This window comes from Cyprinus carpio, chromosome A17 (assembly GCF_018340385.1).
Source record: "Cyprinus carpio isolate SPL01 chromosome A17, ASM1834038v1, whole genome shotgun sequence".
Taxonomy (NCBI): Eukaryota; Metazoa; Chordata; class Actinopteri; order Cypriniformes; family Cyprinidae; genus Cyprinus; species Cyprinus carpio.
The window spans coordinates 13,736,064-13,753,472 of record NC_056588.1 but is presented as its reverse complement, the minus strand read 5'-3'; the positions used below and the strand labels follow the sequence as shown (position 1 = coordinate 13,753,472).

The window sequence follows — 17,409 nt, the reverse complement described above, 5'->3', positions numbered from 1 at the left end:
TGGCTTGCACTTCAATGAAGTCAATGGAAGGTGTTTGTTTATTGAGCACAAGTGTGTTTTGTGTCTGTGTGTGGGTGTGTTTGTGATGTGACATGGATGGAGACACAAATAGGCAGAGCCATGTGATGGAACAGCTGTAGCCCTGCCTGTCTCGGGTTGTTTTTTTGTGGGCAGCAATGTGAAGGATGAGTCTGGGGCTAGTCCTGGATCTAGGAGTATTTTTTGATCAGATACAGACTAGGAACATGATGTTTTCTGTGTTTTTGGACTCAGGCCTATAGACCAAGTTATTGGAGTTCTTCTAGTCTTATAAAGCATTTTGAAATACTGGTTCGTTAGAGTCTAGTCTCTCACAAAACTTGGTCTGTGTTAAATGTCCTGTGGCATTTGTTAACCCTCTACGGACAGGACACCCTGGCAGTTGAGTCGCCATTGACTAGTAAATTTTTTTTTGTTTACTCGCCAGACTGAAAACTCTCTCTCTCTCTCTCTCTCCTCTCTCCGCTCTCTCATCTCTCCTCTCTCTCTCTCTCCTCTCGCTCTCTCTCTCTCCCTCTCTCTCTCTCTCTCTCTCTATATATATATAATATATATATATATAATATATATATATATATATCATATATGTATATATATATATATATGTATATATATGTGTTTGTAAAATGGCACCAGATTTTTAATAAATATCCAAAGGTACACTTAACATCAGGCAGTCAAGCATTATAATATGATAATCAGGTCTTATTTAATAATAGAAGTTTAGTAATTAGAATTAAAAGTTGGTAACTATGTATGAATGCAAATTAGTTAATTTAACTGAACTTAGGACTGGTGCTGGTGCTTTTTTTGGTCATTCGGTGAAAAATAAAAAAAAAAATTGGGGGGAAAATGACCAATAATACTGATATGATAATAATAATATTATATAAATTCTACTCATAAGAACAATATAAAACGCACCAAGGATTAACAAGCTGCTGGATTGATGAATATTAATCAGGTTCTGTGCATTCGCTGGAACTGATTTGCTGAAATTTTAAACAGGGATGTGATAATAAGTAAGTGCCAGCCAATGAGATGGAAAACCCGGCAGTTCTTAAAAGCTGAAGAATTCCAAAGTAGATGCCGTTATTTTGACAAAAAATACAACAAAGAATATCGTTTACATGTAGTGTGTCAGTTCTTTATGTAAGACTCTCTCGCCAAATACACAAACACATGTGCACTGTGCATCCACTGAGATGAACTGAAAAATAGCACAGATCGCTTGACGGAGAGTAAAACTCTGAAGTAGTGATGCAAAGTCCGATTCATTTCTGCGAACCGGTTCTTTTTGGACAGATCCGCTCATTGAACGTCAGTTCAAGAAGCTGATTCATCGGTTCCCAACGTCACTAAGTAATAACATCTCTACACATTTCTTTTCTAACAACTCAGTGCAATGTTGTATCAATGTAAAATTCAAGTAAGTCATTTGTGTCAACACATATTGAAACATTGAAGTTATTTGTGTGAAAATTCTGGTAATTACAACATAATTCACTTAAGTTAATGCACACATTACAGACATTGATGCACAAATGCGGATATGTTCTAGATGTCTACAGTATAAAGAATGAATAAAACAGTCTTAAAATCAAAAAATCCTTGATTTCGCTTAACAAACTTTAAATGTAATATGCATACACAATAAACTATTGTAAAATTTATTTACAGCACTCGACAGAAAGGTTTTTGCGGGTTTTAATAAAATGTAAATTAATAACATTCATAATAAGCATATTTTCAGTACGCGCCTCAGGCTTGAATTTTCGGTAATCCTCGGCAAACTTCGACAGTTGGTTGAACTGGCTCAATCGGTTCTTTTTGAGTTGTACGTGTTACTTCGGCTGTGCGTCCAGCATCATCAACCCGGAACTAAAGTTAGATTCGGTTCGATTTATGAACCGGCTCGACCAGTTACTTCCTGAGAACTGGCTCAAAAGAACGATTTGTTCAAGAACCGAACATCACTACTCTGAAGCGCTCAGTCAGAGTGTTCGGCGAGTGAAAATATATCTGTGCCAAACTTATGCTTAGCTTCCAACTCACACACTGACGAGTAAAATCTAAGAGTTTATTAGCCATTGGCTAATATTACACATCATTTAGTCGCCCAGAGTGAAGATTTAGTCGCATATGCGACAGTGATTTACTCGCAATTTCGAGGGTTGTTTGTTTTCAGTGAGTTATAAAACTTATAAAATTCTACAAAAGAAACACACTATTGGCTTAGAAAAACGGCCATCAAGTTGAACTGAAGCGTCAGCTTTGCTTTATCTTGTTCTGTTGGTAATTAATCAGCACATTGTGTAAAGAGCTCTTTCGGCCAAAGGCCACGAGTTGGGACGACATCTAAGCAAAGGAATGAGAGACAGCACATCAAGCAGTCGTAGATAAAGTAGTGATTATTAATTTTTCTGTTTTGCATTGAGTTAGAGTTATATTTAAACAGCTACATCTGAAAAAGTTTAATTTAAAAGTATATAAGTATTAAACTAGGGTTGGAAAAATAGTATGTTAGACATTTTCTTATAACTATTTCAGCTATTATTTGTTTGAAAAAAACAGAAAGTGTCCTAATACTCTTAGTTTAATTTTTATCTTAACAGTACGGTGTATATATATTTATATATACACCCCCCTACTATTCAAAACTTTGAAGTCAGTAAGATTTTTTAAAGATTTCTCTTATGATTGCCTAAGGCTGCATTTATTTGACCAAAAATACAGTAGAGAGTAAAAAATATTAGTACAGAAATATTATTACAATTTAAATTAAGCATCTTCTATTTTAATATATTTTTAAATGTAATTTATCCTGTGATGGCAAAAAACTGGATTTATTATCATCCTTCAGAAAATCATTCTAATATGCTGATTCTTTGCTTGGGAAACATTTCTTATTATTATCTGTGTTGAAAATGTTTGTAGTGTATTTTTTGTAGAAATCATGATAATTTATTTATTTATTTATTTTTTCAGAACAGCATTTATTTCAAAAAATAAACTGTCTGCACACTTGAATCCTTGTCACAAATTTAATTACCAAATTTGTGACAAGGATTCAAGTGTGCAGACAGTTTATTTTTTGACACATACATTCTTCTTTGTCTGGCACCTTGGTGATCGTGAGTGCGGTGTAACTCCTTCTAAAGAACAGCATTTATTTAAAATATTTTTTTTAATAAAATTATATTTTTTTTACTGTGACTTTTGATTAGTTTAATGCATCCTTGCTGAATAAGTATTAATTTCTTTCATAAATAAAAAAAAAATCTTACTGACTCAAACTTTTGTGCTGAAGTGTAAATATTAAATAGTGTTTTTTGATCATTTATATTGCTCAGTAGATATGTAATCACACTGCGAGATGAATACTGTTCATGGAAATTGGGACAGATGATATGAGTTGTAAAAGAAGGAGAGAATGTGTGTTAGTGTATCACGTTATGTTAAGATTTGCTATCCAAGTCCTCAGGCAACAACCCTCATTACGTGCCGTTGACGTATAAATGTCTTTTCAAGGTTTCCCTGTCATATCATAGTGTACAGACAAGACCTCTGTACAGTTCTAGAGTCCCCCAGTCTCTTAAGGATTTCTGGGAAAATGGCCCTGGATGCCCTTGACATGTACATTAGTGAAATGGTGCTAGATGTAATGTATGCTGTAGAGCTTTACCACTCAGACACCCTGCACAAGGTCACGGGTCCATTTTACTCAGTCACCATCAGATGGATTGTGATTGCAAAATATTTCCAGGTACAGTGAGTTATTAAGGAATTTCAACACTTTTAAAGTCTATTAAAATGTAGTCTACATCAGCCTCAGATGTCACGCCCACGAACCGCTGGCTGGATTTTCAAATGTATGTGAAATATTTAAAGTTTGCGGCATAGAATCTTTAAAATACGTCCAAGTGTTTTACACACCGGTGTGTTTTGCCCTCAGTCTGAAGGTCTGGCTACGTGAGGCTAATTAAAAAAACAATAAACCTTTCAAAACTTCTGTGTGTTGTTTTACAGCAATAAATATGACCAATCATATGGTATATTGGTCAAAGGTGTGCTATTATCAAAGTCAGACAAGCTTTGGTTGAATGAAAAAAATCCCTGAGTCTACATTAATGGGATGTTCATTCTCTGAACCTCATATTTCACTGGAATATCATAGTGAAATGGGGTAATCTCTCTTTTGCTCTCTCTGTTACTCCCTCCACAGGACACGTGAAGTTTACTCAGTTTGTCTTGTGGCAGTCAAAATGTTTGGGCATGTGATAGTAATGGAATGGTGTATTTTCGGGTTGGAACTCAACCTCTGAACCCACCAGCATGATGCTCCCCTGCCTGGATCTGCATTTGAACCTCCAGAACAGGGTAAACAGTAGGGCTGTGAATCTTTGGGTAGACTTCGATTCGATTCACAATTAGGTTTTCGATTCGATTCAAGAACGATTTTTGCAAATTTAGAACGATTCAATTAAATTTGATTCAATACGATTATTACAATTTGATTCTCCAAGTGCATTCACAGGATTATTTAAATGCTTCACCTAAATCTCTTTAAATGCTTAGTCAGGGGGGCAAAATTACACAGCAGCCTTTATGGTTAGAGAACCATAAGTTAGAGGAAAAAAAAACTAAACTTTGTCCATTGTTAGATGCTACTTTAATGATGGCTAATGACATTGCATATGTAAAAATTTATGTACGCCAAGATTTAAAAAAAAGAGCTTTAAATGTATTTTGTTACATTTTAAATGTATTTTAAAATGTATTTTGTTACATTACATGTATTTTGTTACATTTTGTTACACATATAATAAAATTAGTGAATCGTTACACCCCCTAGTAAACAAGCATTTGACATTGACTGTACTGACTGCAGAATCCTAACTGTAATGTAGTTTCAGCTCATACACAAGCTTACAACCATTTTAAATACTCAAATGTTTAAAAGTTTGGGGTCAGTAAGTTTTATTTTAATGAAATTAATACTTCTATTTAGCAAAGATACATTACGAGTGATCAAAAGTGACAGTAAATACATTTAGTTAAAAAAAAGAGATTTCGGTTTTTAAAAGGAATGCTGTTTTTTTGACTTTACGCATCAATGAATAAAACAAAAAAGTATTAGGGTTTCACAAAAATCTTACCTGTTTACAGCTTACCTGTTTTCAATATAGATATTATTCAGAAATGTTTCTTGAACAGCAAATCAGCATATTAGAATGATTTCTGAAGGATCATGTGACACTGAAGACTGGAGAAACAGCTGCTTTGCCATCACAGGAATACATTTTATATAAAAACACAGATTGTGAGCACACAGAAAAATCTTGCCAACCCCAAGTAGTTTACAAAATGGTAAAAATGTGTCTTGTTGGAAAAATTTTTGAGAGATTCTCTGATTAGAGAGAGACCTTAAAAAAACATTAAAACATCTTACTGACTCCAAACTTTTCCAAACTGTTATCAAACCATTATTATAATTTATGTGAAATTAGTATCAAATTTGATGTATTTAAATTAATTTAAAAAAATCTAATTCAGTTACAGATTTGTTTACAAATGACCAGCTGAATACTGCAGATTCCATACTGAAATTTCTAGTTTACAGTAACCATTATTTTTTGATGACCCATTACTACCATGACCAGTGAGGGATAAATCTGACCCTTGGAAAACACCCATGTGATTATTTCACCAGCCTTATACACTTCTCTTATTCTCATGTGTTTTTGTTGAGCAGCCTGCTGGCTTCATCTGGTTTAAAATTCAGACTAGTCCAAATGACCGCATGCTGTGGGCGCTGGACAACAGAGGGCAGGGCAATGTGCGCGTCGGCATCACTGAGGAGATGCCTGTTGGAACTGCCTGGGAGCACATTCCCTGGTATACCTTCATTACATAATCTAATTTGCTGTTTTTATTATTCTTGTATTCAGACTTTATTATTTCTCAACCTCATTTTCAAAAAAAAATTATTAGAGCAGGAACTTGTTTGCTGGTTTGTCATGTATTTGTTGTTCAAGTATTTTTTTTTTTTCCAAACTGTAGGACTACAGGCAAAGGTCAAACTGGTTCTAAGTATGAGCGACCGCTTGGGTTCGCCTTCCTAATGGTGAAGTGGCACGTCGATACGGCAAATTACAGAGCTCGGAAGGGAACCCAGCTGGAGACTACTGGAAATAGAGATCCCAGGATGGTCAACTTGGCTCAGCTCGCCGCAGGTGACGAGTGGCAGATCGCTAGTGTTTGGAATCGGTGATGAAGAAATGAACATCTTTCTGCATCCTGGACATAAATGATGATATACAAAGCCTGACCAAGTAGCTGTTTTTTGCAGTGACCCCCGATGGATGAACTGTGGGCAGTTCGCTACTGGTGCTCTCAACCAGCGCCTTACCAAGACTCTACAAAACATATAGGAGCAAAAACCCATGGCAAAGCAGGTTCTCTGAGTGGAGAGGAGCTGGAGGAAGAGTGGGAGGTGATTATAGATGCCACAAATTCTCAAAGCATCCAGAAATCAAGTATTCTGTAAAATTTCTTTATAGGCACTTTATTATTTCTTCTTAAAGGAGTAGTTCACCTAAAAAAAATGAAAATTCTGTCATCATTTACTCACCCTTATGTTGCTCAAATTCGTATGAGTATATTACGCTTTATTGAAATTAAAATAATACGCTCTATTGGAGGGGGTTAAATTCCCTTGTGCACCTTATAACCTGAAATTGTTTCCTCATTTTGTTTTTATCCATTGCACATAATTTTTTTTAGGTTTTAATATCTATATGCATGGTTAGACATACAGTTATGTTATCTTTTTTTTTTTTAAGCTCATATTGATTTAAGGAGGAGGTTCCGTTTATAATTGATTATCATTCAAAAAGTTGGGTTCAGCTAAGAGCTTTTTATTATTATTTTATAAATATATTAAATACGTAAATACACACCTGTTTCAACATGATATAAAAAGAAATATTTACTAAGCCAGTAGCATAAGGCCAAATCAGCCACTATTTAGGATGATTGCTGAACGGATCATGTTGACACTAAACTAAAGGCTACAGTAATTGGCGGCAAATTCAGCCTTTTGCCCATCACAGAGATAAAACTTATTTTTTCAACCATATATAAAATAGCAACCGTTATTTTAAATTTGTAAGAATATGTCAGAATATTACTGTTTTTACTGTGTTTTTTGATCAAATAAATGCGGCCTTGTTTTGAGCATAAAAGGACCTGTGAATCGGGCTAGTGTATCTTAATGCACTTTTCTTCAACAAAAATATAGGGGGAAAAATGGTTGAATGGAATTCGTTTTAAAGCTAGTCTATGGCGTTCAAGGGATAGATTATGTAAATATTCTCTATTTTGACCAAAAACATTTTATTATCATTATAGGGTACAAGAATATATGAGAATTTCAGACTACACAAACCATAAGTGCATTTGGCAAGGTAGGGTTGTTTATATTCTATCTACTATCTATAATCTATATATATATATATAATTTGTCATATGAAAAAGGGATCCTAGGCATAAGTTGGCGTTAGTTGCAAGAAGGGGGTTTCAGCTTTTATCTGTAAATGCCACCATGTACCTTGTTAAATACTTGGATCAGGAGTTTTTGCCGTTCATTGGTAGGCATTTGGCAAATACAAGTATCTGTTGAAGTCGTCTTATAGGAGCGCAGTCTCTGACTTGCCTCTGTCTACACTGTAGTGACGTGTTTGCAGTTTAATGTGAGGTATTTTAAAAGGGCAGATTGACTTTAAAATCCTAAAACAGAAAAAAAAAATTATTTGACACTTACTACTTGGTTGATAGAATCTATCATAGTCTATTATGGAAAAATAACTGTATATTAATGCTGGAAGAGCATTCTTCATATACACGTCCATATAAAGAACGTATCTTGATATCATAGATAACTAAATATTAATTCAGTGCTAGGTCTGATGTATCGTTTCCTCTCCTCTCTCTTTTAGTGTCTGGACTGTGAGGTGTTTGTAAATCTTCCTTTTTGAGATTTTTACCCCTCAGTAAGGCATCATATGCATTTTTTGATAGATTGAATTGCTGCAAGTTGCTTTAGCTGTTGTTACATTTGCCATTGTTTTGGCCCTGTTGTGTTTTCCGTTTGTGCACTAAGATCATATTGTAAATCAGGATTATAAAGTTATAAATGTGTTACACTGGGCATGTAATGTGAGCCAGTGTGATTTAAGTGGGGGGTGATGCAGCTAAATGTGAACTCGCATATTAAACTATGACCTTAACCTCTGCCAATCTTTACTCCATGCCTTAGTCATGAGAAACTTGCAAATAAAATCTTTACAGAAAGTGTCGCTGCATTTTGTGGTTTATTTGCAACAATGTGGTATTATGGGTGATGTACACTATAGAATGTTCGATGCACTTGAATTACAATTTTTTTCTGAAAGAAATATTAATACTTTATTCAAAAGTGACAGTAAATTAATTTGTTATAAAAGATTTCTATTTCAAAAATAATTGCTGTTTCTATCATTTAAGAATCCCTGAAAAAAAATGCACCATGGTATCAGTTTCACAAAAATATTAAGAAGCACAACTGACAGAACCGTTATTTTAAAATTGTAATAATACGTCGTAAAGATTACTGTCTTAACTGTAGTGTTAATCAAAATAGTCAAAACTAAAAAATAGTTAGTAGTGTATAATTATCATGTATATTCTGTTGCAAAATGCTTAATGTTTATTCTTAAATGCTTGAAATGAAACTATAAAGGCACAAAATGCTTTGTAACTAGTGTTTTTTTTTTAACATGGACCCATGAATTTAATACCAAATAGTTAAAAAAAGGGGCTGACACGTCTCCCCAGCATACATAGGAACTCCTTTGTCTTTAAAAAAGGATCGCCACGATGTGGACCTCATGAAGTTGTTCTGAGGGGGGGTTGTCTGACAATGTCCCATAAACAAGTGAAGTAGTTTTGACTTGCTTAACTTGTTTGGCTTCTCGCTTAATCGTTCTTACTGCAAATACTATAATTAAGTGTTGTTAATTAGTTCATTCTAAATGAAGAAAGATGGTGCATGTATGTTAAGACTTTTCACTGGTAGTGTTTCACATTGAAGACAAGAGAGGATGTCCTTGTGATTTTTGACCTCATAAGACACAAAAGATGCACCTTGAATGAACTGAATCTGAAATATTAAGCTGCAAGGCAACAAATAGAAAAAATATAGATTTTATAATTTCCACAGTGTGACTATAAGAACACCAAACTATTCACATTTACAGATTTTGCACAAAATACGCATCAAACCTGGATATTTCAAGAAACAATTGAGTCAAACAATGTACTTTATTACATTTCCAGTTGTGCACTTCAGGCTTGATCCAGTCTGAAGTCCAGGGCTTTCAGGAAGACCGGCAGTGAGTCCAGCTGGTCTGTGGGATTGGATTGGCTGAACTTCCTGCATGGCCTGAACGAACAGCGAAGGGGGAGATGTTCCTGAAAGCCACTGGAAGGCCCCTGCTCTCCTATGAGCGGCCTCCACACATCGGGGATTGTCCTGCAACTGTCTCTTCATCTGGAAGCGAAATGTTGGGCATGAATAAAATGAGGTATAGCCGAGGCAGATGCGCTTCGTCCGCAATGTCAAAGTCACTCTGGCAGATCTGGCTGAGTAAACAGTCCAGGGGGTGTGTTTCCCTGTCAGGTCCGTTGCGTAAGGACACGCGCCAGGACACAGCAACAGTATCAAGCACTCGGGACGCGCCGATCACACGCGAGATGCAGCGCGGTCTTGCTGCCGTCCGTGTGGACGCATCCGTGACGGTTCAGGTAGCTCCGTCTCTCGCAGTCTGTTACGTCTTCAGTGGTGGCCATGATCATTTTCAGGATGTTGATGCGGGTTGTAGCGAACGGCTAGGGCCAGGTGCGGTGTGGTGGATGCTTGGCAGCAGCAGAAACTTCTGCTGGGCATCTCCATGCGCCGGTGGAGAACCTGCTGAGTAAATAACGCGCGTACTGCTGGTGATCATGTACCAGCGCGTAAAGAAACGCCTCCGACGGGGAGTACGCGCATGCCTGTCCGTCATCTTCCCAATGAAACACCTCCATTGTCCGCATGTCCTCCAGGACCCACACCGGCAACAGGTCCCGTACAGCCTGATAAAATGCAAAATGAGGTTTTTTGGCATTGTTTCGGGGATTTATAATCCGCGCGGCTCTCGTGCATCCCCAGATACAAAGGCATTGTGAGCCCCGCTGTTATATCAAACGTTTTTGGGGGGCTGTTTGGATTTAAAATTACGAATTAACAGCGTTTACTTGGATATTCAGTGCAGCCAGAGCTGATACTGAAACATTTGTGAGAATATAAATATGTAACCAGCAGGCCAGGCGGAATAATAAATTAAAAAAATAAGGCTGTAATCTCGTAATCTCGTACGATAGAGTCTAAACCCGTTCACCCGCCTTCAAACCCCTCTACAAACTCAGCCGAGAGTTTATATATGCTGGGAAGGTTTGCACATATCGCTGCGCTCTTTGCCATTGGACACTAGCGGACGTCACCAGGGTACAAAGTGCCTCCAGCTTTTCCTTTATTAGTTTAGAAAGCATGTGTGCGTTTGTTTAGGCGCAATCAGGTGACCCTCGCGCATTCAGTACATTCTGCGCGAGTCTTGTTACATAACATTTCACAGACCGAGCCATGCGCTCTTTGCAAGGGGGGATCTACCTGAACTGTTAATCATGGCATCCTGAAAAAAGTTTATTATTATGGGTGAACGATTAAGTGCTTCCTTGAGGTTATATTAATTGTATATACAGTAGGCACAATTAAGATGTGTTTTTTAAAGAGATTTTTCTTTTGAAGAAGTGAAGGGCAAAGTATAGAAGTAAAAATGAATATAACTCGTCGATAATCTGGTTTACGACTCCAGACGCTATGAGAATGTTTAAATGAACTGCAGTATACAAGTGAAACTTCATTAAAGAGGATGACAAAGATGTGTTGAGGAACACATATGCCATCTAGTGGATAAGTATTATGATTGCTTTTAAAGAAAGCAGTCATAATTCTTATATAGTTTATCATTTAATAATTTTCTCATTATTTATATTGGACCCATCGCTACTTTTTTATTATCATTTAAAACAAAGAGTTTTCTGCAAATCCTGGACACTTAAATCTGTTTAAAAAATATGATCTTTTTTTCTCTAATTTTGTTCAGGAGATCAGATGAATCGTAATCAGATGTAATAAACATGTAATTACAGCCTCTGTAGCAATGCTGAATATATTACTGCAAAATAAAAAATAAATACTGTTTTGGATTTGACAGAGGCTTGGATTTAATTATTTCAGAATATAAATACATTGTACACTACACAAAATTCATTTGTAGCTGTGTGCTGTATTTAAGCTGTTCATCCCACCAGAGTTCAGGATCTCAGTGGGATCTTGCTAAATCTGTAATAAAAATGATTATTTATTTTGAGATGCCACCAATATAAGAACAACAATGTAGACTTACCATGACAAAATAATAATAATAATATTTTAGGATTACTTCCAGAACAATGAGACAAAGATTGTGCAGTGCTACAGGCACAGATGTCCCTGATGACTAGTTTTTTGGACAGATTGTACCTCGAATTACATGAGACTACAATGAGAAAGAAGGCATATGAGCATCACATTAAATAACATTTATTCCTTCTAAATTAATCTAAATCAAATAGCTTATATTTTAATTATTAGTAAGTAATCTAATATTGACTATTATATTTCAGTTTTTCTATTAACTATTCTTAAACACTGGAACTTTATTTACAAGTAACTATTCAAATACTTACTGGAATCAATAGAGACAATACATAATAAGACATTTTTTTACTATTATCATTTTAGTCTTAAGATTTTCTACATTTTATTTTAAAGATTTTAGTGTCTCATAAATATGTGTAATTACTAGATACTAACATGTAAGTGGACAAAAATGCTCCCATGTCTTGAACATTGTAATGGATGTAGAAAATAAGTGATATAATTTTTCATTTTTAGGTGAACTTTCCTTTTTAACTTTTTAAGCACACCTGACACTTGAGGGTTTCTTGTCCAAAAGCAGATTAAAGGACTAAAAATAAAAGAGTTCAACAAGAAGTTAAAATAAATAATATTTTTGTTTTATTAGCCTATATGACTCTGTCCTAACCATTGACCTATAAACACATTTAAGTGCAAGCCACACATGTTCTAATTTGATGATAACTCTCCCACTTTGACTTTTGAGTTTTATGAAGCAGTGCGGTGGGTGATGGAGTGCAGCAAAACAGCATCAAGAATACAAATATGAGGGGGATCTTCCACTATTTGCTATAGTGAGAGATCATGGTTGCTCGTGCATTGATGCTTTCCACTAAACTAGTCCACAAGTACGGAGTGCCAGCTGATGCAACTGCGTATGACTTGCCAAGAGTTGTTTTTCATGCAAAATGATGTTTTCTAGACAAAACACTGCTTCGACGCTTGATCTGGGGAAAATAACTAGCTTGTTTGTTTATATGCAGAAGTTTGAATTTCTGCCTTAAAGAGGAACTGACGTTAGCCAAAGCAGAGAGATGAGAGAGAGCGAGAGAGAGAGAGAGAGAGAGACAGAGAGAGAGAAAAAAAGGGCTAACGCTAGATCAGCCGCACTGCTAGCACTGCAGCCGTGCGTGCTTTTATCTGCCTCCAAAGCTAAACTTCACTTATTAACACGACTGGGGGAAATATTATGCATTCGATGCACCTTTTTAATTGTTCGTAACTCTGTATTGCCAGTTTGGGGAGTTTGCATCAGTGCAGGACGGTGTTATTTGTTTCGGATCAGAGCAGTTGAGCTGAGTTAGCTTAGCTATAGCGAGCAGCCAGCGAGCCCAAGTTCCTTCAAGCACCTTTCGTTTCGCTGTCAAGATGCCTGCGATGTTAGAGAAGGGCACCGTTGAGATATCGGGTAAAAGAAGGGGTAGAAACTCCGTGAATAATCCGACCAAAAGTTTTACTTCAAATGGGAACAGCAACAATTCATGGGAGGAAGGAAGTTCGGGTTCCTCAAGTGATGACGAGCATGGTAAGTCATGGTGGTAGCCTCGGTCGCTCTTCACAAGTTCATACAGTTCTGATGAATGCAATCAGTTCATCTTATTTGTTCTTTTGTCACTCACAAGGTGCAGGCGGGATGCGAGTTGGACCGCAGTATCAGGCAGTTGTTCCCGATTATGATGCCGGTTTGTGGATTTTGAGTGTTGGGAGGTTCATTGACAACACAGGGTGGATGGCGTTAATAGCCTCAAACACTGTCCGGAACAGTTTGTCCGTTCAGTGCACTTCATGTTCAGCGAGAATATAATTTATTTTATTTATTTATTTTTGTCTCGCTGGCAACCTACATTGAAAGTGGTCTGTTGTAGTTATGAAAAAGATGCTAAAACAAAAAACAAAATATGAAATAAACTTTGGGTGGTTGACTATTGTTTGAAACTTGAGGTGATGATAATGAGCACCTGATCTTTCAATCATTGACTGTATATTTGTTAAGAGAACAGCATTCATCAGGCATATTTTTGTTTAAAAGAAATGTCTTCATTCTGAATTGATTTATTTAGTTCACTAAACTTTAAACATTTCCTTTTGACCTAAATATCAAAGATTTGGTTTCTTGGATTTATTAAAGGGGTCATATGATGTGATTTAAATTTTTCCCTTCTCTTTGGAGTGTTACAAGCTCTTGGTGCATACAGAAGATCTGTAAAGTTGCAAAGACTAAAGTCTCAAACCCAAAGAGATATTCTTTATAAAAGTTTAAGGCAAACCACGGCCTCCTAAAATGGCTCATTCTGCGCCCCCACATGTCAAAGTCACGATGTGGGAAGATTTGCATAACGCCGCCCAAATGTTCACGCAAAGAAAGAAGGCATAACTTTTTCTCGCTGTTTCTGCTGCTGCCATGTTGTGGAGACGCTGTCAGCTTCAACTTTAAAGTTAAAATACAACTTTTTCCATAAAAAAAGACAACACAACCATAAATCAGTGGTTAAGTTGTATTTACAACACTGTTCCAGAGCAGTTCAACTCAAATATACAGATGTGTGCAGCGCATTTTACAGAGGATGAGGACTGTTTCCTGAACCAGTAGCCTGCAATGCGTCTGTGTCACAAAGGCTGTTTCTATAAAGTGGGTCAGTTCCAGCTTTGCAAGGACAGTCTGGTGCTTCTGACTCACAGCCTGTAAGTACGTTTTACATATTTAAAGGATTTGCCACTGATGATTCAAACGCGAGTTTTTGAGCGGTGTAGAGTAGTGCTTGTTGTTTGTCTTTTCTCCGATCACAAAATGCAGACATGGTTTTATGTTTATGCAGCAGGATACGCAACGTGTAAAAAGACAGTAAAAGTCATTATAATCAGTAATTATGTCCCCACTGGATGCAACAAATACTCAAACACGCTTGAGGCCTTCGGCTAATCACAACACACTAGATAGCTGGCCAATCAGCGTATACCTCGCTTTTTTAGAACGATGAGCTTTGTTAAAAATCGACGTGTTTCAGAAAGGCGGGGCATAGAGGAGCAACAAACAATGAACATTATATGGAAAATAATGTGTTTTTGAACCATAAACTGCATAAACACATTGCATTACACCAAATACACAAAAAAGGGTTTTTTTAGTAACATCATATGACCCCTTTAAAATCTTTGTAGAAAAGGGCATTCAGAAAAAAATACTATTAGTAGTAACAATAATTTGAAATCAAAAGAGATGGATGCGTTCTTGTTTAATCCACTAATCTCTCTCTCTCTCTCTCTCTCCCTCTCTCTATCTCTCCTTCTCTGCCCTCTCCGACGTCTCTACTCTCCTTCTCCTCATCGTCCTCTCTCTCTCTCCAAGTCCCAGAGACTCTAATTTATCGCTCTCTCGCTCTCTCTCTCTCTTCTTCTCCCTAATCTACCGATCTTATTTAGATTCCCTCTCTCTCTCTCAGCTCTCTCTCCCCCTCTCTCTCTCTCTCTCTCTCTCTCTGACTCTCTCTTTCTCCCCAACCCATCTCTCTCTCTCCTCTCTCCACCTCCTCCTCTCTCTCTCTGATTCTCTCTCGACTCTCTCTAAAGACTCTCTACTCTCTCTCTCTCTCTATATCAGAGGTAGCTAAAGCAAGCACAAGAGAGAGATAATCTGGGAATGCTGGTGTGGTTTCCAAATCCACAGTATACCAGAGACCAAAATGTAAGTATATTATGAGGATGTTTAATTGGCTCTATAAATATGACAACAGTTAATGCTGTTTTTTAATTCAAAGGATTGGCATTCTTTCTAATTTTTACCATGTTACCCACTCGTGTTTATTCTGACACTTTAAATTGATGATAACTAAAGCTGAAGTGTGTATTTTTTGATGATAAAATACTTCTCCTCTCCCAGCATAATACCAGAGAACCATTGTAGTTCCCACACACACACACACACAAAAAGATCCGTTTGAGTGTGCAGATTAGCCCGAAATTTATTTGACCCAACACTGAGTCTGGCGCTGAAGTGTTGTCCAACCAATGGAAGACAAGAGGCTTGTCCCGATGCAGCCAATGAATATTCACTAGAACACTAGCTGTCTATTACTGGTTAAATACTTTTTTTGTTTGATATTAAGTTTTTCAATTGTGAGATCTACTCATCAATTTACAATTTGCATAGAATATTAGTAGTTTGACAGTATGCTATTCCAAATAGTCATTGTTTTTTTTTTTTCTTCTTTCAGTTCTGTTTTACCCAGGCCTCTTGTGGAACAGGATATAAAGATGTTCATGTTTATGTAAAATTGGCTTAAATCAAGAATGCAAAAAACGTGTTCAGAAGAGGCTATAATATAGGAGGAAATATTTTTTGATTAATGTATTAGATATGTCATTCATGTCTATAAAGAAGTGTATTTTATGTGTGAAATAGTTTTTTCAATAGTTTTAGACATTTTTATTTAATTTTGAGTTATATTCTGATGATTTGGTGGATTGTTTTTTTTTTTTTTCTCGTTGCAGTTGGATGAGTATATTGCAATAGCCAAAGAAAAAAGCATGGGTACAATATGGAGCAGGTAAAATGGTTATGTTTGAAATGTATGCTTGTTTTTTGCAGTGGAAGGTTTTACTTTTTTTTCTAAAGGAAACAACATATTTTGTAGACACTGTAGGCACAATCAGACGTTTTCAATACTCTTTTGATGTAACCTGTTGTAACTCACAAGATAAGATAGACTATTCTTTACTGTATTAGTTAAAGGGAAACCAAGGTGTCCTATAGTTACACAGTTTTAGAGTGTTAAAACAAGGCGTCTTTTTACAGTTTCAACATTTTCAAAGTTTTTTCCATTTTAGGTTCATGGCTTTTTTGTATATTTAACAGGCATTGGGCATGCTGTTTTGGCACAAACACAACATTGAAAAATATTTGGCAGATCTCCCCAACTTCACCCACTTTTCCCGATGAGTGGACAGTTGAAGACAAGGTGCTGTTTTTGAACAGGGTTTCAGCTTTCATGGAAAGACGTTTCACCGCATCCAGCAGATGGTAAGTGAGATGGTTGAACCCACTCTCACTATTAAAATAAAACATGCACTTGAGAGAAGCAGCATCTTCACACATTGAAGTGACATCCAATCATAAGGAGCCTCAGAATCCAGCTCATTAATATGCAGTCACTGGGGCATATGAAGACCAAATGGGGTTCTGTCAAGTCCTACAATTTACAACACTTTGACTAAATTTACAACTGAATCTGTGTCAGCTTTGATCAATGAATAATGACTGTATCCTTATGCGTATGTCTGATGTTTCCATCACAAAACAAGATTTTTTGTGTCCAGCTTCCAGACAAGGTCATAAACTGCAAGACTGGGGTAGTGCTATTACTATTACTCTTGGAAGCAAACCAGCGCGCAGCAAAACGAGTGTGGGTGGGACCGCCATGCGCAGCAAAACAGACAACACATGAAGAGAGACAGAGAGAGGAGAGGTCAGCTATGGCGTGAAGATATTAATAGGGATGTTGGCAGAATCTCCTGTTGTGTTGTTTTCTTTTTCTGCTGGTTTTAAAAAGTCTGATCAAAGATGAGTTTGTGCTGTCATAGGAAAGGCTAGCATGATTTATTTTTTAGAATATGTTTCGTCAGATTGTTAAAAAGGAAATGTCATATTTGAAACTTTTAATCCTTTTTTTCATGTAGTGATGATGAAGGAGAAAGAACAAAAAGTGAGTTGTTACTCTCCAGGCGGATGATCTGACTGTGAGCCAAATAAGGAAGAAAGACCGAGGTAATATAAA

At 36.6% G+C, this 17,409-nt stretch overlaps 1 protein-coding gene and 1 pseudogene across 1 annotated transcript; one reads left to right on the top strand and one right to left on the bottom strand.

Moving 5' to 3' along the window:
* Nucleotides 1-9,362: 9,362 nt before the first annotated feature.
* On the bottom strand, nucleotides 9,363-10,460 carry LOC122148177 (annotated as a pseudogene).
* Nucleotides 10,461-12,707: 2,247 nt separating this feature from the next.
* Nucleotides 12,708-15,276, top strand: LOC109051452 (REST corepressor 1-like). The gene is made up of 3 exons (XM_042774171.1): nucleotides 12,708-13,163; nucleotides 13,261-13,320; nucleotides 15,237-15,276. Exons 1-3 carry the CDS (start codon nucleotides 13,007-13,009, stop codon nucleotides 15,266-15,268), a joined length of 249 nt encoding a protein of 82 aa, XP_042630105.1. The 5' UTR covers nucleotides 12,708-13,006; the 3' UTR covers nucleotides 15,269-15,276.
* Nucleotides 15,277-17,409: the final 2,133 nt, after the last annotated feature.

Excerpts from the sequence above, each read along its gene's own strand:
- LOC109051452 (XM_042774171.1), top strand. The coding sequence starts at position 13,007 with ATGCCTGCGATGTTAGAGAAGGGCACCGTTGAGATATCGGGTAAAAGA. Across the intron at positions 13,164-13,260 it reads CTCAAGTGATGACGAGCATG|GTGCAGGCGGGATGCGAGTT; the intron begins GTAAGTCATGGT and ends GTCACTCACAAG. Across the intron at positions 13,321-15,236 it reads TGTTCCCGATTATGATGCCG|AGGTAGCTAAAGCAAGCACA; the intron begins GTTTGTGGATTT and ends TCTCTATATCAG.